The 21,110-nt window shown below is 45.8% G+C and overlaps 1 protein-coding gene across 1 annotated transcript in view; it reads left to right on the forward strand.

Annotated features, from left to right (window-relative positions):
* Positions 1-21,110, forward strand: part of LOC122924156 (fatty acyl-CoA hydrolase precursor, medium chain-like) — a 31,119-nt gene that overhangs the window by 1,035 nt on the left and 8,974 nt on the right. Inside the window, exons 2-5 of the mRNA XM_044275092.1 lie at positions 4,132-4,336; positions 4,437-4,575; positions 4,814-4,947; positions 19,632-19,785. Of these exons, the coding sequence (XP_044131027.1) occupies positions 4,132-4,336; positions 4,437-4,575; positions 4,814-4,947; positions 19,632-19,785 (632 nt within the window). The remainder of the gene's footprint in view (positions 1-4,131; positions 4,337-4,436; positions 4,576-4,813; positions 4,948-19,631; positions 19,786-21,110) is intronic.

Raw genomic sequence — 21,110 nt, forward strand, 5'->3', positions numbered from 1 at the left:
AACCCAAGTAATAGTGCCCCACAGCAAACGGTGAGAACCAGGGTGCAAGATACTAGAGGTCAGTGTGCAAGGGAATAATACAGAACCCAAGTAATAGTGCCCCACAGCAAACGGTGAAAACCAGGGTGCAAGATACTAGAGGTCAGTGTGCAAGGGAGCAATACACAACCTAAGTAATAGTGCCCCACAGCAACCAGTGAGAACCAGGGTGCCAGATACTAGAGGTCAGTGTGCAAGGGAATAATACACAACCCAAGTAATAGTGCCCCACAGCAAACGGTGAGAACCAGGGTGCAAGATACTAGAGGTCAGTGTGCAAGGGAATAATACAGAACCCAAGTAATAGTGCCCCACAGCAAACGGTGAGAACCAGGGTGCCAGATACTAGAGGTCAGTGTGCAAGGGAATAATACAGAACCCAAGTAATAGTGCCCCACAGCAACCAGTGAGAACCAGGGTGCCAGATACTAGAGGTCAGTGTGCAAGGGAGCAATACACAACCCAAGTAATAGTGCCCCACAGCAACCAGTGAGAACCAGGGAGCAGGATACTAGAGGTCAGTGTGCAAGGGAACAATACACAACCCAAGTAATAGTGCCCCACAGCAACCGGTGAGAACCAGGGTGCCAGATACTAGAGGTCAGTGTGCAAGGGAGCAATACACAACCCAAGTAATAGTGCCCCACAGCAACCAGTGAGAACCAGGGAGCAGGATACTAGAGGTCAGTGTGCAAGGGAACAATACACAACCCAAGTAATAGTGCCCCACAGCAAACGGTGAGAACCAGGGTGCCAGATACTAGAGGGCAGTGTGCAAGGGAGCAATACACAACTCGAGTAATAGTGCCACACTGCAACCGGTGAGAACAGGAGTATAGGATACTAGAGGGCAGTGTGCAAGGGAACAATACACAACCCAAGTAATAGTGCCCCACAGCAACTGGTGAGAACCAGGGTGCCAGATACTAGAGGGCAGTGTGCCAGGGAACAATACACAACTCGAGTAATAGTGCCACACTGCAACCGGTGAGAACAGGAGTATAGGATACTAGAGGGCAGTGTGCAAGGGAACAATACACAACCCAAGTAATAGTGCCCCACAGCAACCGGTGAGAACAGGAGTATAGGATACTAGAGGGCAGTGTGCAAGGGAGCAATACAAAACCCAAGTAATAGTGCTACACAGAAACATGCAAGAACCAGGGTGCAAGATACTAGAGGTCAGTGTGCAAGGGAGCAATACACAACCCAAGTAATAGTGCCCCACAGCAACAGGTGAGAACAAAGGTGCAGGATACTAGAGGGCAGTGTGCAAGGGAGTAATATAGAACCCAAGTAATAGTGCCCCACAGCAAACGGTGAGAAACAGGGAGCAGGATAATAGAGGGCAGTGTGCAAGGGAGTAATATAGAACCCAAGTAATAGTGCCACACAGCAAATGGTGAGAACCAGGGAGCCAGATACTAGAGGGCAGAGTGCAAGGGAGCAATACACAACCCAAGTAATAGTGCCGCACAGCAACAGGCAAGAACCAGGGTGCCAGATACTAGAGGTCAGTGTGCAAGAGAGCAATACACAACCCAATTAATAGTGCCGCACAGCAACAGGCAAATCCAGAACATAGCCACTATTATTACATGAATTGTATTATGCTAGTCATATCATTGTACATAGGAGCAGTATTATAGTAGTTATATTCTTGTACATAGGAGGCAGTATTATAGCAGTTATATTCTTGTACATAGGAGGCAGTATTATAGTAGTTATATTCTTGTACATAGGAGCAGTATTATAGTAGTTATATTCTTGTACATAGGAGGCAGTATTATAGTAGTTATATTCTTGTACATAGGAGCAGTATTATAGTAGTTATATTCCTGTACATAGGAGGCAGTATTATAGTAGTTATATTCTTGTACATAGGAGGCAGTATTATAGTAGTTATATTCTTGTATATAGGAGCAGTATTATAGTAGTTATATTCTTGTACATAGGAGCAGTATTATAGTAGTTATATTCTTGTACATAGGAGGCAGTATTATAGTAGTTATAGTCTTGTACATAGGAGGCAGTATTATAGTAGTTATATTCTTGTACATAGGAGCAGTATTATAGTAGTTAGATTCCTGTACATAGGAGGCAGTATTATAGTAGTTATATTCTTGTACATAGGAGGCAGTATTATAGTAGTTATATTCTTGTACATAGGAGGCAGTATTATAGTAGTTATATTCCTGTCACCACCAGACATCCGAGAAGCTCTGACAGACGTCTAGAACCTCCTCCTTGAGGTTCCTTTGTTTTGCTTTCATTTTCTCATCTCGTTAGCCTCTCTCAGCTGTCATGTAGTTGCACTGATTTCATCCCTTTAAATCCTTTTCCCATAGTGCATCACTTTGCAGTTTATACAACTTCCTGGAGTGTGTGCATGCTGTTCCTACTTCTCAGTCTTCTACATGATAAGTTTTGTTTTTCTGTTTGCTGGATCCCAGGTGACCCTGACTCCCTCCGTATCTAGTTTAGGGAGCCCGTGGTCGTGTCCCGTCACTATTATAGGGTGTTCAGGAGTTATACAGTCGAGGTACGAGGATATGCGATCATCTACCATTGGGATTTTCGCATAGGCTGAGCAGTCAGGGAGAGAGCCAGGTCTGATGCAGGGGTCTCCCTTTTTGTTCCTTAGTTTTGGATCCAGTCAGTCGTATATTCATTTTGTGTTTTCTAGTTTCCTGCACACCTTCCGTGACAATTACTGTACATAGGAGCAGTATTATAGTAGTTATGTTCTTGTACATAGGAGCAGTATTATAGTAGTTATATTCTTGTACATAGGAGCAGTATTATAGTAGTTATATTCTTGTACATAGGAGGCAGTATTATAGTAGTTATATTCTTGTACATAGTAGGCAGTATTATAGTAGTTATATTCTTGTACATAGTAGGCAGTATTATAGTAGTTATATTCCTGTACATAGGAGCAGTATTATAGTAGTTATATTCCTGTACATAGGAGCAGTATTATAGTAGTTATATTCTTGTACATAGGAGGCAGTATTATAGTAGTTATATTCTTGTACATAGGAGCAGTATTATAGCAGTTATATTCTTGTACATAGGAGAAGTATTATAGTAGTTATATTCTTGTACATAGGAGGCAGTATTATAGTAGTTATATACTTGTACATAGGAGCAGTATTATAGTAGTTATATTCCTGTACATAGGAGCAGTATTATAGCAGTTATATTCTTGTACATAGGAGAAGTATTATAGTAGTTATATTCTTGTACATAGGAGGCAGTATTATAGTAGTTATATACTTGTACATAGGAGCAGTATTATAGTAGTTATATTCCTGTACATAGGAGCAGTATTATAGCAGTTATATTCTTGTACATAGGAGGCAGTATTATAGTAGTTATATTCTTGTACATAGTAGACAGTATTATAGTAGTTATATTCTTGTACATAGGAGCAGTATTATAGTAGTTATATTCTTGCACATAGGAGCAGTATTATAGTAGTTATATTCCTGTACATAGGAGCAGTATTATAGTAGTTATATTCTTGCACATAGGAGCAGTATTATAGTAGTTATATTCTTGTACATAGGAGCAGTATTATAGTAGTTATATTCTTGTACATAGGAGGCAGTATTATAGTAGTTATATACTTGTACATAGGAGCAGTATTATAGTAGTTATATTCCTGTACATAGGAGGCAGTATTATAGTGGATATACATTTTGAACATTATTGAACATTATTACATAAATATTATTATACTAGTTATATTTTTTCCTCTTGGGGGACAGTAGTGGAGTTTTAGGCTCATTTATGGTGGGAGGTAATTATCAGTAAAAATAATTAGTGCTTCTACAGTATTAGTATATATACAAGACACCTTCATTGATTTTGTAGATTCCATAACTTCATGTACCAGAGCTTTTATGACGGCACACAGGGCTACTGCACACTATTTGGCTATTAGTATTTAGTATTAATGTTGTGGCTGATCAATTCTATGCATTAACACAAAGTACATATTTCACGAAGGATGCACTGGGAGAAAATGAAACCAATTAACTTCAGTAATTTTTTATTACCTAAAAAAAAAATAAAAATTGTTTGTAGGTCAAAATGATAAAAGGCCGTTGCTGACCACGAAATATGGACAACTACGGGGCGTTACGGTGCCAGTAAAGGAAACATCTAGAGTCATAGATGCATTTTTTGGAGTCCCTTTTGCAAGACCTCCAGTTGGACCACTGAGATTTGCCAACCCGGAACCTCCTGAGCCCTGGAGCTCTGTTAGAGACGCCTCCGAGTTTCCCCCCATGTGAGTCCCTGTATTGGCAGGGCAGCTATGATCTGTTTGTCAGCATTTGTGATGCACATATTTACAAACAGATACTTTTTATTGATTTTGTATATTTCAGGTGTTTACAGTTGGAAGATCATATGAATGGCGTAGGAAAGTATTACCAATCCTCCTTTAAGATGCCCCGCACCTCGGAGGACTGCCTGTACCTGAATGTGTTTGCTCCAGCCGACAGAGACAAGCAATCCAAATTACCTGTAAGTGCCCGAAGGGAGTCTGCAGTGCTAGCTGTTATTACCCCTATCGTGCTTGTTTAGTAGAGAGTTTCTATTCTTTTATATGCTGTTTATATTGCGAGTTACTATACAGCCACGAGCTCATCCATTCCATAGATTTCCACTCTTTATGACACCATTTACCATGCGGGTGAGTCTAACTTGTGTAGTACCGTTAAAGAACAGTGGCTTTCCCTGAATCTGTTCTCCTTTTCCCTAGGTCATGTTCTTCATACATGGTGGAGGGCTGGTGTTTGCCTTGGCTAGTATATTTGATGGCTCTGCAATTAGCGCCTATGAGAACGTGGTGTTTGTGTCCATACAGTACAGGCTGGGGATCCCAGGATTCTTCAGGTAAAGGTCTCGCTATAATGTATCTGCACCTTTCTCTGTCATTGCACAGGTGACACATAACATTTATTTTTCCTTTTTTTTCATGATTAAAGGAGTTTTCTGGGTTCAGAGCTGACCCTGGACATATCCCCTTCTTCCCCCACTCCTCCCCTCTGCCATTCCATGCTCTCCCTTGACCTGCGCTGAATTGCGCAGGACGAGGGCCTTCTCATTAGATCTGGTGACGTACCGGGTCTCTGCTAGGTGGAAGACTCTGCCTAGCAGAGCTAGTTTTAGAAACAGAAGAGCCCCTGGCCTGCGCGGTCCGGAGCATCAGAGCATGAAATGCTAATCTCAGGGGGACTTGCTCTGAACCCGGACAACCCCTTTAATCAGGGCTGGTTTTAGACAAAATGTGGCCCTGGGCAAAATCAAAAGTCGGGCCCCAAGTAATAACGTACTAACAACACAGTTACATTCTGCCAATTCCGGCCCCCATAAAGCGCCTCACTCATGGCCCCAGAATACGCCGTATGAGTTCCCCTCCCTCAATAGAGGGGTGGTCATACAGCCTGTATCCCACTAGCCCCCCCTCACATGGCTGCTCGCAGTCATCCACAGCCCCTCTCTACAAAAGAGTCCATGCAGAAAGAAAGCTCTGTCCTACACACATTTGGTCATGTGACCATTAACCCCTTCTGACATCCGCCAAAAAAATGCACTGGGCATGTTGGGCTTTAAAGATGATGTCCGCTCTGGAGCGGAGCTGGTGCCTGCTTTTTCATACAACCCTAACCCTAACCCAAGGCCAATGTCCACAATCTGTGGTAATGCTGACCTGGATATAAACCCCTCAGATGCCGTGGTCAGATGTAACCACGGCATCTGAGAGTGTTAAAAACTGGAAGTGCGAGCTTCCGATTCAGGCGCGTTTTCCTCAAGTGGAGATTGGGGAAAGCACCTTGTTCTATAAATAAGCCTCAGTCTGTGGTCGGCTTCCAGTCATTGTTAGTGTATCCCAGTCTAGGCCACTAGGTGGCAGCACTGAACTGTGATATAGTGATTTCTAGACAGACTAATGGAGCAATTTCCATTCTCTGATGATTACAACTCGTGGTTCACTTGGGGACCACAAAAAAAAGTAAAAAAGAAGTTTTAAAAAAATATATAGAAAAATTCAAATCACACCCCTTTCACCAGAATAGAAACAAACAAACAAAAAAATAACATCATGGGCATTGTTGCATGCAAAAACGCCTGTACTATTAACATATAAAAAATGTTTGCCGATATGGTTAATGACGTAACAGAAATAAATAAAAAAAAGGCCAATTTGACGTTTTTTCGTCACTTTATCTCCCAAGAAAATTTTATAAAAAGTGATCATCATACACACCCCAAAATGGTATTGTCAAAAACAATAGATCGTCCCGCAAAATGAGACCCCAAGACATAACTATAAAAAAGTTATGGAGGTCAGAATATCACGATGAAAATAATTTTTTATTTTTTCCAAAGTGATTCCTCACGTTTATTGCACTGAGGCGGGGCTGCAGTGCGCGGCCTATAGAGGTCCTGAGCGGCGGGCTGTTAGGGCCACCACATCTCCCAACAAAAAGTACTGGCCAAGTTTACACACGTTAAAATGGTTGCTGTGGTAAACCACTTAAGGACCACAGGTTTATACCCCCCTAGTGACCAGGCCCTTTTTTACAAATCGGCACTCCACAACTTTAGCGGTTTATTGCTCGGTCATGCAACTTACCACCCAAATGAATTTTACCTCCTTTTCTTCTCACTAATAGAGCTTTCATTTGGTGGTATTTCATTGCCGCTGACATTTTTACTTTTTTTGTTATTAATCGAAATTTAACGATTTTTTTGCAAAAAAATGACATTTTTCACTTTCAGCTGTAAAATTTTGCAAAAAAAACGACATCCATATATACATTTTTCGCCAAATTTATTGTTCTACATGTCTTTGATAAAAAAAAAATGTTTGGGCAAAAAAAAAATGGTTTGGGTAAAAGTTATAGCATTTACAAACTATGGTACAAAAATGTGAATTTCCGCTTTTTGAAACAGCTCTGACTTTCTGAATACCTGTCATGTTTCCTGAGGTTCTACAATGCCCAAACAGTAGAAAACCCCCACAAATGACCCCATTTCGGAAAGTAGACACCCTAAGGTATTCGCTGATGGGCATAGTGAGTTCATAGAACTTTTTATTTTTTGTCACAAGTTAGCGGAAAATGATGATGATTTTATTTTTTTTATTTTTTCTTACAAAGTCTCATATTCCACTAACTTGCGACAAAAAATAAAAAATTCTAAAAACTTGCCATGCCCCTCACGGAATACCTTGGGGTGTCTTCTTTCCAAAATGGGGTCACTTGTGGCGTAGTTATACTGCCCTGGCAATTTAGGGGCCCAAATGTGTGAGAAGAACTTTGCAATCAAAATGTGTAAAAAATGACCGGTGAAATCTGAAAGGTGCACTTTGGAATATGTGCCCCTTTGCCCACCTTGGCAGCAAAAAAGTGTGACACATCTGGTATCGCCGTACTCGGGAGAAGTTGGGGAATGTGTTTTGGGGGGTCATTTTACATATACCCATGCTGGGTGAGAGAAATATCTTGGTCAAATGCCAACTTTGTATAAAAAAATGGGAAAAGTTGTCTTTTGCCAAGATATTTCTCTCACCCAGCATGGGTATATGTAAAATGACAGCCCAAAACACATTCCCCAACTTCTCCTGAGTACGGCGATACCAGATGTGTCACACTTTTTTGCTGCCAAGGTGGGCAAAGGGGCACATATTCCAAAGTGCACCTTTCGGATTTTGCAGGGCATTTTTTACACATTTTGATTGCAAGGTACTTCTCACACATTTGGGCCCCTAAATTGCCAGGGCAGTATAACTACGCCACAAGTGACCCCATTTTGGAAAGAAGACACCCCAAGGTATTCCGTGAGGGGCATGGTGAGTTCCTAGAATTTTTTATTTTTTGTCGCAAGTTAGTGGAATATGAGACTTTGTAAGGAAAAAAGAAAAAAAAAGAAAAATCATCATTTTCCGCTAACTTGTGACAAAAAATAAAACATTCTAGGAACTCGCCGTGCCCCTCACGGAATACCTTGGGGTGTCTTCTTTCCAAAATGGGGTCACTTGTGGCGTAGTTATACTGCCCTGGCAATTTAGGGGCCCAAATGTGTAAGAAGTACTTTGCAATCAAAATGTGTAAAAAATGGCCGGTGAAATCCGAAAGGTGCACTTTGGAATATGTGCCCCTTTGCCCACCTTGGCATCAAAAAAGTGTCACACATCTGGTATCGCCGTACTCAGGAGAAGTTGGGGAATGTGTTTTGGGGTGTCATTTTACATATACCCATGCTGGGTGAGAGAAATATCTTGGCAAAAGACAACTTTTCCCATTTTTTTTTTATACAAAGTTGGCATTTGACCAAGATATTTTTCTCACCCAGCATGGGTATATGTGAAATGACACCCCAAAACACATTCCCCAACTTCTCCTGAGTACGGCGATACCAGATGTGTCACACTTTTTTGCAGCCTAGATGCGCAAAGGGGCCCAAATTCCTTTTAGGAGGGCATTTTTAGACATTTGGATCCCAGACTTCTTCTCACACTTTCGGGCCCCTAAAAAGCCAGGGCAGTATAAATACCCCACATGTGACCCCACTTTGGAAAGAAGACACCCCAAGGTATTCAATGAGGGGCCTGGCGAGTTCCTAGAAATTTTTTTTTTTTTTTGCATAAGTTAGCGGATATTGATTTTTTTTTGTTTTTTTCTCACAAAGTCTCACTTTCCGCTAACTTAGGACAAAAATTTCAATCTTTCATGGACTCAATATGCCCCTCACGGAATACCTTGGGGTGTCTTCTTTCCGAAATGGGGTCACATGTGGGGTATTTATACTGCCCTGGTATGTTAGGGGCCCTAAAGCGTGAGAAGAAGTCTGGAATATAAATGTCTAAAAATGTTTACGCATTTGGATTCCGTGAGGGGTACGGCGAGTGCATGGGAGATTTTATTTTTTGACACAAGTTAGTGGAATATGAGACTTAGTAAGAAAAAACAAAAACAAACAAAAAATTTCCGCTAACTTGGGCCAAAAAAAATGTCTGAATGGAGCCTTACCAGGGGGGGAGTGATCAATGACAGGGGGGTGATCAATGACAGGGGGGTGATCAATGACAGGGGGGTGATCACCCATATAGACTCCCTGATCACCCCCCTGTCATTGATCACCCCCCCTGTAAGGCTCCATTCAGACATCCGCATGATTTTTTACGGATCCATGGATACATGTATCGGATCCACAAAACGCATGCGGACGTCTGAATGGAGCCTTACAGGGGGGTTATCAATGACAGGGGGTAATCAGGGTAATCACCCCCCTGTCACTGATCACCCCCCCTGTAAGGCTCCATTCAGACATCCGCATGATTTTTTACGGATACATGGATCGGATCCACAAAACGCATGCGGACGTCTGAATGGAGCCTTACAGGGGGGTTATCAATGACAGGGGGTGATCAGGGTAATCACCCCCCTGTCACTGATCACCCCCCCTGTAAGGCTCCATTCAGACATCCGCATGATTTTTTACGGATCCATGGATCGGATCCACAAAACACATGCGGACGTCTGAATGGAGCCTTACAGGGGGGTTATCAATGACAGGGGGTGATCAGGGTGATCACCCCCCTGTCACTGATCACCCCCCCTGTAAGGCTCCATTCAGACATCCGCATGATTTTTTACGGATCCATGGATCGGATCCACAAAACGCATGCGGACGTCTGAATGGAGCCTTACAGGGGGGTTATCAATGACAGGGGGTGATCAGGGTGATCACCCCCCTGTCACTGATCACCCCCCCTGTAAGGCTCCATTCAGACATCCGCATGATTTTTTACGGATCCATGGATACATGGATCGGATCCACAAAACGCATGCTGACGTCTGAATGGAGCCTTACAGGGGGGTTATCAATGACAGGGGGGTGATCAGGGAGTGTATATGGGTGATCACCCGCCTGTCATTGATCACCCCCCTGTAAGGCTCCATTCAGACGTCCGTATGCTTTTTGCGGATCCGATCCATGTATCCGTGGATCCGTAAAAATCATACGGACGTCTGAACGGAGCCTGACAGGGGGGTGATCAATGACAGGGCGGTGATCAATGACAGGGGGGTGATCAGGGAGTTTATATGGGGTAATCATGGGTGATCAGGGGTTTATAAGGGGTTAATAAGTGACGGGGGGGTGTAGTGTAGTGTAGTGTGGTGTTTGGTGGGACTGTACTGACCTACCTGAGTCCTCTGGTGGTCGATCCTAACAAAAGGGACCACCAGAGGACCAGGTAGGAGGTATATTAGACGCTGTTATGAAAACAGCGTCTAATATACCTGTTAGGGGTTAAAAAATTCGGATCTCCAGCCTGCCAGCGAGCGATCGCCGCTGGCAGGCTGGAGATCCACTCGCTTACCTTCCGTTCCTGTGAGCGCGCGCGCCTGTGTGTGCGCGTTCACAGGAAATCTCGGCTCACGCGAGATGACGCCAATCGGCGTTAGCGTAGCCTGGGAGCGCCGCGGAGATGACGCCTTTCGGCGTTAGCGTGGCGCCAAGTGGTTAACTTGCGTGCTACTTGATCATATTTTACTGAGGGGGACTACCTGCGTATTTGTTTTATTTACCTCTATTTTTTGCCAGGATTGAACTCACAATCATCTACATTAAAGGCAAGAACCTTAACCACTGAGCTATAGAGCTCAATGTTAAACTGATGAAAATATATTATGGCTAAAACCCTCAGTAGTAGTTTCCCATGTATTACGCATTCATATACTGTATATCAGAAATATCATTTTATATATTTTTTTTTAGTAATTATGGTACATATTTATTTTGTGCCAAACACTGACTTGCGTCCCTTCAAAAGGCCTGTCAATGGTGCAGCAACTGTAGCAAAGTGGGGGACAAACCTCATATAGTACCCCACCATTCCCAGAAACGACTTTACTTGCCAAGTAGTGACCGCCCAATGACATACCCCAGGTACTTGGTCTCTTCTAACCCTATCGCACACTTTTTGGGTTAGCGGTTAAACCAGCCTTCCTAAGGGAGTCCACTACAGCCTGTGCTTTAGGTAGGTGACTTTCCCAGTCGGTGCTGTGGATAACGATATCATCCAAGTACGTCGAATCGTACCGACGATGTGGACGAAGTACAATGTCCATTAGCCTTTGAAACGTGGCGGGAGCGCCATGTAGACCAAAGGGTAATACCTTGTACTGATACAACCCCTCTGGCATGATGAAAGCTGTTTTTTCCTTGGCAGCCTCTGTCAAGGGTACCTGCCAGTACCCTTTGGTGGGGTCCAACACAGAAAAATACAGAGCTTGGCCTAACCTCTCAATAAGCTCATCTACTCAGGGCATGGGGTATGCGTCAAATTTGGACACCTCATTAAGTTTGCGGAAGTCGTTACAGAAGCGCAATGTCCCATCCGGCTTGGGTATTAAGACTATCGGACTGGCCCATTCACTTTTAGACTCCTCGATGACACCTAGCTGCAGCATCAGCTGCACCTCCTCCGCTATGGCTTGTTGTCGAGCTTCGGGTACCCGGTAGGGTTTTAACTGGATTTTTGTCTGAGGCTCAGTGATAATGTCATGTTGGATTATGGAAGTGCATCCAGAAAGGTCCAAGAACACATCCGTGTTCTGACTAACAAACTCCCTGGCCTCCTGAGTCTGTTTAGAGGAGAGGCTGTCAGCAATTTTCACTGTGGCAGCCGCTTCCCTTGCTTCATACAGAGGGACAGTATCCGCTTCCCCTAGAAACCCTGGACGTGGGCCGTCTTCCGTACAGGTTTCCCTATCTTTCCATGGTTTGAGCACTTTCACATGGTACACCTGCTCCGGCTTTCACCTCCTCCGCTGATGTACCTTGTAATCTACCTCTCCAATTTTTTCAAGTACCTCGTAGGGCCCCTGCCACCTAGCTAGGAACTTACTGTCTACGGCTGGTACCATCGCCAATACCCGGGTTAAAGGTCTGGACCCGAGCCTGCCGATTATAGACCCTACTCTCAGCTTGCTGAGCGGCCTCCATATGCTCCCTAACCAGAGGTAACACTGTTTCCATCCGTCTTTGCATCTAGGTGACATACTGAACAACACTTCTGTGCGGTGTGGGCTGTTGTTCTCACTCCTCTTTGACGACATCCAACAGACTGCAAGGGTGTCTGCCGTATAGCAGTTTGAAGGGTGAGAACCCAGTAGAGGCCTGGGGCACCTCTCGCACTGCGGACATAAGATAGGGCAGAAGCGCCCAGCCCCCCCCCATCCTTAGACACCACTCTTTTTAACATATTTTTTAATGTTTGATTAAACCTCTCTACCAGGGCATCTGTTTGCGGATGATTATAAACGGACGTCTGTAACTGTTTTATGTGAAGCAACTTACAGAGTTCCCTCATGACCTTGGACATAAACGGGGTCCCTTGGTCAGTCAAAACCTCCTTAGGCAGACCCACTCGAGAAAACATCTCCATTAACTCTTTAGCTATGAGTTTGGCTGATGTATGACGCAGTGGTACCGCCTCCGGGTAGCGAGTGGCATAGTCAAGGATGACCAAGATGTGTTGGTGCTCTTTAGCGGATTTCGGTATTGGGCCTACGAGATCCATATCGATCCGCTCGAATGGAACCTCAATAATCGAGAAAGGGACCAGAGGACTATGGAAATGTGGCTGGGGGCTGGTTATCTGGCAGGTTGGGCAAGACTTGCAGTACTCTTCCACCTCTCTGAACACACTGGGCCAGTAGAACCGCTGTAGAATCCGGTCCTGCGTTTTCTGCTGGCCCAGGTGTCCCCAAGAAGATATTGGTGAGCTTACTCCAACACGAGCTTGCGATACGCCTTGGGCACTACCAGCTGTTCAATATGCTCACCCCGTAGTTTATTTACCCGGCACAGCATCTCCTGTTGAACCACAAAACGAGGGAACATAGACTTGGCCCCCGGTTGTTGCGGCTCACCCTCAACTACTTGGGTGAATCAGAAGTCCACGTGCTTTTTCCCCATTGTAGCAGGCCTTAGTCCCGGCCCAAACTCTCAGGCTCCAACACTCAGACTGATAAAGCTCTAGTATCAGATGGAGGATAATCCGCCCAGCTCAGACTGCTGGCTAGGTTTTCATCCCAAACCAAAACCCGGCCTGGAACGTGGGGAACAGCCACCCACCCTGCACTTTGGCTGCTCCCAGTAAGAGCCGGCCCGGATTGGCTTTACAGCCACACTAAGTACTCAATAGTGTCAGTCAGCACTAGCTGCCGCTGACACTTAAAATTGCCAGCTCTTACCTCACCTCAGGAACCTTGGTGACACATACCTTCCGTCAATGACGGCCCCTTGTGCTTTCCTACAATGGACACAGCCATATATGGAGTCAGAGCAGGAACTCCTAAGCGTACACCAGCTGCGCAGTGCCCACCTGACTTACTGAAGCAGGGAGCCCATTACAGGATCAAAGCCCAGTTTGCTGACCCTTCCTTTAACCGCCTCCGGACCGCCTAACGCAGATGTGCGGTCCAGAGGCGGCAGCCCTGCGCAGAGTGACGCATATACGCGTCATCTCGCAAGGTCCGAGATTTCCTGTGAACGCGCGCACACAGGAACTGAAGGTAAGCGAGTGGATCTCCAGCCTGCCAGCGGCGATCGCTCGCTGGCAGGCTGGAGATGTGATTTTTTTTAACCTCTAACAGGTATATTAGACGCTGTTTTGATAACAGCGTCTAATATACCTGCTACCTGGTCCTCTGGTGGTCCCTTTTGTTTGGATCGACCACCAGAGGACACAGGTAGCTGTGTAAAGTACCACAAAACACCACTACACTACACTACACCCCCCCTGTCACTTATTAACCCCTTATGAACCCCTGATCACCCATGATCACCCCATATAGACTCCCTGATCACCCCCCTGTCATTGATCACCCCCCTGTCAGGCTCCGTTCAGACGTCCGTATGATTTTTACGGATCCACGGATACATGGATCGGATCCGCAAAACACATACGGACGTGACTGCACCAGCAGAATAGTGAGTGCAGCTCTGGAGTATAATACAGGATGCAACTCAGGATCAGTACAGGATAAGTAATGTATGTACACAGTGACTGCACCAGCAGAATAGTGAGTGCAGCTCTGGGGTATAATACAGGATGTAACCCAGGATCAGTACAGGATAGGTAATGTATGTACACAGTGACTGCACCAGCAGAATAGTGAGTGCAGCTCTGGAGTATAATACAGGATGTAACTCAGGATCAGTACAGGATAAGTAATGTATGTACACAGTGACTGCAGCAGCAGAATAGTGAGTGCAGCTCTGGAGTATAATACAGGATGTAACTCAGGATCAGTACAGGATAAGTAATGTATGTACACAGTGACTGCACCAGCAGAATAGTGAGTGCAGCTCTGGAGTATAATACATGATGTAACTTAATGATTTTCCTATTTCATGACATAAAGTCATAGTTTTATTAAAGACACGGAGGCTCCTATTGCTTTCTCCTTCTTTACTGAACCACCAATAGCAGCAAAGAGAAAAAATTAACATACAGGGAACCATAGCAACCAATGTCCCTCCCCTCTGGCCCCTATAATAGGCTGCTCCTCCTATGGCTCTTCCTCTTTCTTTGGGATCCTGGTGCCACATCCCGAACAATCCAACGAACTCTGAACTTTAACCGGAACGAAGAACTCCACCCTGGACGAAACGGGAACCAGCAGTCGCCAACCTGGACAACCACCGAAGAACTTCAAACTGGAACACGGCATACCATCCTTGCAGAAGCTTCAACCTGAAAAAGAGAACAGACCATGGGCCCAGGTGAAACCGGCATGTCAGGACAAGAGCATCTGAAAACCATCTGTCCAAACAGACCCGATAGGGGTTGAATGACCAACGGCAATAAAGTGCATTAAACAAACACTACAATGGCAATGAAATAACCAACAGGACAATAAATACAATGTCAGTAATAAATAACAGGACAACAACACCGCAAAGACATAAACATAAGTGAGCCCTGAAAGAAAACAACCCACCAAAAGACCCAAGGGAGGGAATCCAGGGTGGGCAATACTCGCTTCCGTGTCTTTAATAAAACTATGACTTTACGTCATGAAATAGGAAAATCATTTAGTTTTACATCAAGACACGGAGGCTCATATTGCAAGTTCAAAGCCAAAGTCAATAATCGAAGCAAACAAATTAGCTGGAGGACGGAAATAGAACTCCCTGAACGTGGTAACATTAGACCAGTCGGCCAGGCGCATCACGTCCTCCAATCTGGCCCCCGAAACCGCCAGTGCGGTGGCAGAGGCCCCCCGCGCAGAATGGGCCGTGAAGACAGAAGTGTCAACATCCGCCAACGACATAACCCATTTAAGCCAACGTGCTAACGTAGGGCTAGCCACCGGCCCAAACGGATGCCGAATAGACACAAACAGCTGTGGCCTGGAAGGAGACCTGTGTGCCAGAGTCCTGGACTCGTACTCCCGAAGGCACGCCACGGGGCATAAGATCGGAGACGTAGGAAAACTAGGGTAGGACACGAACCGGATGCTAGTCTTAGTGCGACGCGAGATGTTAAAGGTAACCCCCTCCGGGGTAAACGAACGCGCGTCGTAATCAAGGGCCCTCACATCCGATACTCTCTTACATGAAATGAGGCAAAACAATGTAACAATTTAGCGGACAATTGCCTAATGGATAGACCAGAATTCTCGGGCCAAGAGGCCAAAAAGCCCAAAACCAGGGAGACATCCCAAGTAGTGGAAAAACGAGGCCGAGGGGGACGAGACAACAGAGCCCCCCGAAGGAGGCGAGACACAGAAGGATGTTGACCAGCCGCGACACCCGCGTAGCCCTCGTGGGTAGAAGAAATAGCGGACCTGAAAAGGTTAATGGTCCGATATGCCTTCCCCGCCTCAAAGAGAGAGGTGAGGAAAAGCAGCAGGTCAGCTACAGGTGCCGAAACGGGATCCAAGTCCCGCTCCACGCACCAATTAGCCCAAGTTCTCCAGGCTGCCCGGTAAGACTTTCGGGTGCCGGGAGCCCACACGCTGTCCAATAGTCGTCGAGTCGCAGCCGAAATTCCCTCGAAAGATCCAGGTGTCCGGAGATCTGGCACGCCAGCAGCCGCAGGGATCCGTCGAGGAGAAGGGGATGGTGTAGACCCTGAGGGTTGCCTAGGAGATCCAACCGTCTCGGGACAAGAACAGGAACCTCCACCAGAATCTTCAATAATGAAGGGAACCAAACCTGGGATCCCCAGAACGGGACCACCAGAATCAGGTCCGCCCGATGGCGGAGAACCTGCAGGAGAGTCCTCGGGATCATTGAGAACGGAGGAAACGCGTACAGGCGAGACACCGACCAGTCCTGGAGGAATGCATCCACCGCCATCGCTTCCGGGTCCGGACGCCAGCTGAAGAACCGGGCTAGCTGCCTGTTGAGCCGAGAGGCGAAGAGGTCGACGGACATCGGACCCCATAAAGCCGAAATCGCCGCGAACACCAGCGGATCCAACTGCCAATCACTGCCGTCCGACAGGTAGCGAGAGTTCCAATCCGCCTGAACGTTGCTCAACCCTGGCAAATACTCCGCCTGCACCATGATGTCCCTGGACAGGCAGAACGACCAAAAATCCTTGGCCAAACGCGCCAAAGTGGCCGAGCGAGTACCTCCCAGACGGTTGACATACCGGACCGCCGACACGTTGTCCATCCGCAGTCTGATACACGCGTTGGCGATCCCGTTGGAGAAACTCTTCACCGCGAAGGATCCCGCCAGGAGCTCCAAGGCATTGATGCGCAGGAGGGATTCCTCTGCCAACCAGGGACCCCCAGTGGAGACCCCGTTGCAATGGGCCCCCCAGCCCTGGAGGCTCGCATCCGACTCGATCGTCAATTCCGGCAGGGATCCAAAGATTGCTCTCCCGTTCCACGCTTCCAGGTTGGCAATCCACCAACTCAATTCCTCCCGGGCTTCCGAGTCCAGAATGGCCGCCGAGATCTCGCGAGATCTCGCGGCCAGCCGATGCTGAGGGCGTCCAAGATGGCCGCCGAGATCTCGCGGCCTCCCGAAGCGCAGAGGCGCTGGGAAGGGCGCCGCCGAAAGCAGAGACGGAGGACCCACCCCTAACAAGCCGGGAAGCGCTGGAGGCTCCGGTAAGGCCACACACCGTACCTAACAAGGCGGGGAGGGGAAGCAGGCCACACCAGACCACAAAACGCCCAGCGCAAATTGCATAATGGTTAGAGACCAGGGGGAAAAAACCGCAAGGAAGCCCCAGCAAAGGTCCCCCAAGCGCGGGAATAAGCGCAGGGGAAGAAAAAAACACCCGCCCCAAAAGAGGCAGGGGGAGAAACACACAAGGGAAGCGCTGCTAGCAAGCAGGGTTAGTCACCCTGGGGTGCGCAGCGCAAAAGAGACACCAAACAATTCAATGAACAAGACAGAACAGAAAAAAGGTGTACTTAGCTTGGCAGCAGCAAAGAAAGAGGAAGAGCCATAGGAGGAGCGGCCTATTATAGGGGCCAGAGGGGAGGGACCTTGGTTGCTATGGTTCCCTGTATGTTAATTTTTTCTCTTTGCTGCTATTGGTGGTTCAGTAAAGAAGGAGAAAGCAATATGAGCCTCTGTGTCTTGATGTAAAACTCAGGATCAGTACAGGATAAGTAACGTATGTACACAGTGACTGCACCAGCAGAATAGTGAGTGCAGCTCTGGAGTATAATACAGGAGGTAACTCAGTATCAGTACAGGATAAGTAATGTATGTGCACAGTGACTGCACCAGCAGAATAGTGAGTGCAGCTCTGGAGAATAATACAGGATGTAACTCAGGATCAGTACAGGATAAGTAATGTATGTACACAGTGACTGCACCAGCAGAATAGTGAGTGCAGCTCTGGAGTATAATACAGGAGGTAACTCAGTATCAGTACAGGATAAGTAATGTATGTACACAGTGACTGCACCAGCAGAATAGTGAGTGCAGCTCTGGAGTATAATGCAGGATGTAACTCAGGATCAGTACAGGATAAGTAATGTATGTACACAGTGACTGCACCAGCAGAATAGTGAGTGCAGCTCTGGAGTATAATACAGGAGGTAACTCAGTATCAGTACAGGATAAGTAATGTATGTACACAGTGACTGCACCAGCAGAATAGTGAGTGCAGCTCTGGAGTATAATGCAGGATGTAACTCAGGATCAGTACAGGATAAGTAATGTATGTACACAGTGACTGCACCAGCAGAATAGTGAGTGCAGCTCTGGAGTATAATACAGGAGGTAACTCAGTATCAGTACAGGATAAGTAATGTATGTACACAGTGACTGCACCAGCAGAATAGTGAGTGCAGCTCTGGAGTATAATACAGGATGCAACTCAGGATCAGTACAGGATAAGTAATGTATGTACACAGTGACTGCACCAGCAGAATAGGGAGTGCAGCTCTGGAGTATAATACATGATGTAACTCAGGATCAGTACAGGATAAGTAATGTATGTACACAGTGACTGCACCAGCAGAATAGTGAGTGCAGCTCTGGAGTATAATACAGGATGCAACTCAGGATCAGTACATGATAAGTAATGTAATGTACACAGTGACTGCACCAGCAGAATAGTGAGTGCAGCTCTGGAGTATAATACAGGATGTAACTCAGGATCAGCACAGGATAAGTAATGTATCTACACAGTGACTGCACCAGCAGAATAGTGAGTGCAGCTCTGGAGTATAATACAGGATGTAACTCATGATCAGTACAGGATAAGTAATGTATGTACACAGTGACTGCACCAGCAGAATAGTGAGTGCAGCTCTGGAGTATAATACAGGATGCAACTCAGGATCAGTACAGGATAAGTAATGTATGTACACAGTGACTGCACCAGCAGAATAGTGAGTGCAGCTCTGGAGTATAATACAGGATGTAACTCAGGATCAGTACAGGATAAGTAATGTATGTACACAGTGACTGCACCAGCAGAATAGTGAGTGCAGCTCTGGAGTATAATACAGGATGTAACTCAGGATCAGTACAGGATAAGTAATGTATGTACACAGTGACTGCACCAGCAGAATAGTGAGTGCAGCTCTGGAGTATAATACAGGATGTAACTCAGGATCAGTACAGGATAAGTAATGTATGTACACAGTGACTGCACCAGCAGAATAGTGAGTGCAGCTCTGGAGTATAATACAGGATGTAGCTCAGGATCAGTACAGGATAAGTAATGTATGTACACAGTGACTGCACCAGCAGAATAGTGAGTGCAGCTCTGGAGTATAATACAGGATGTAACTCAGTCAGGATCAGTACAGGATAAGTCATGTATGTACACAGTGACTGCACCAGCAGAATAGTGAGCGCAGCTCTGGAGTATAATACAGGATAAGTAATGTATGTACACAGTGACTGCACCAGCAGAATAGTGAGTGCAGCTCTGGAGTATAATACAGGATGTAACTCAGTCAGGATCAGTACAGGATGAGTAATTTGAAGTAAGTTTATTTTAAATGTAATATGTAAATGATGATCAGACTTGGACATCCTATAAAATGTACCTTTTCCTCTTATTTCAGTACTGGAGATGAGCAATTGCCTGGTAATTACGGGTTCTTTGACCAAGTTGCCGCCCTACGATGGGTACAGGAAAACATTGCAGATTTTGGTGGTGACCCCACATCTGTCACTATATTTGGTGAATCTACTGGTGGGCTCTGCGTCTCCACTCTTGTAAGTTCTCTCGTGTTCTTCTTTAGATGTGGCCGGCATTCTTGTGGCACCAGCTGCACCAGGAAAGATTCAGGAGAATTAAGGGTTAAACTAACATTGATCATTCCCCACTTCATGATTGTTTCAAGGGGTTTTCCGAGATGTCTTTACTGATGACTTGGTCCTTATGTGATTGATGGGGGTATGAGACTCGGGAGAGAGAAGAGAGATGACCAGATATTGACTTATTAAACAGCTGATTGGTTAAGTCCCGGGTGTCGGACCCCCGTGATCACATATGGATGACCTGTTATATGAGATCATTTATGGTTCATAAAGGGTGGGCAATGACTTTGTGAATCTCCTCGCTCCACTGTAGTAGTGTAAAGCTGACCATGGCTGGATGATATTTCTCTCCCGACACTGGATGCTGAGCAGATTCCACTGACAGTGCTGGGACAGATGGAATTCTATGGATGATGTGCCCGTTCCCAAAACGAACGATTACATAATATTTTGCAGGAGAGGAGGAATCTCTCACATCATTAATCCATTCGCTGAGATCCATCAACCAATGACTTCATTAAACATCAAGCTTCTGCTCTCAGTATTGGAATCTCCAGATCAAACCACATTTATTCCAGGCACATCCATGATATACAAACATATAGGGTTAAATATTCCGGATTGCCAGGAGTGGAGAGGAAAAAGGTTATCGAAATTTCGATCTGGCTGCTCCACCGAATTTCTCAAAGTAATTTGATTAGTTATGAATCGCATTCCATTGTATGTAGCGGGCACAATGACCGGGAACGGTGACGGCATCCAACCCCCCCTCGCGTCATTGAACCCCTCAGATGCCGCACTTATTGCTGATCGCCGCATCTGTAAAATGTAGGCATTTCAGGGGTTAATCAGTATATAGGGCAGTGATGGCGAACCTATGGCACGGGTGCCAGAGGCGGCACTCAGAGCCCTCTCTGTGGGCACCCGCACCCTGGAAAAAGTCTATGGTGTACCAATAAGCCTTAGACTTTTCCTTCATCAGCAAACGGCACGCTATGAACGGCACAGGCAGTTATTATAGCTAAATGATAAAGTACATGGAAGATACACTATATTGGTATTCAGGTTAAATTGCCGTGTTGGCACTTTGTGATAAATAAGTGGGTTTAGGTTGCAGTTTGGGCACTCCGTCTCTAAAAGGTTCGCCATCACTGATATAGGGTATATATACTATATATAGGGTTATATATATCTGTGTATATATACTCCCTTTATCCATTTGCTCGAAGAAACCGTGCAAAATTACATACAGTGACCTGATGACATCACCGCGTCATCAT

This window comes from Bufo gargarizans, unplaced genomic scaffold (assembly GCF_014858855.1).
Source record: "Bufo gargarizans isolate SCDJY-AF-19 unplaced genomic scaffold, ASM1485885v1 original_scaffold_870_pilon, whole genome shotgun sequence".
In the NCBI taxonomy this organism is placed as follows: Eukaryota; Metazoa; Chordata; class Amphibia; order Anura; family Bufonidae; genus Bufo; species Bufo gargarizans.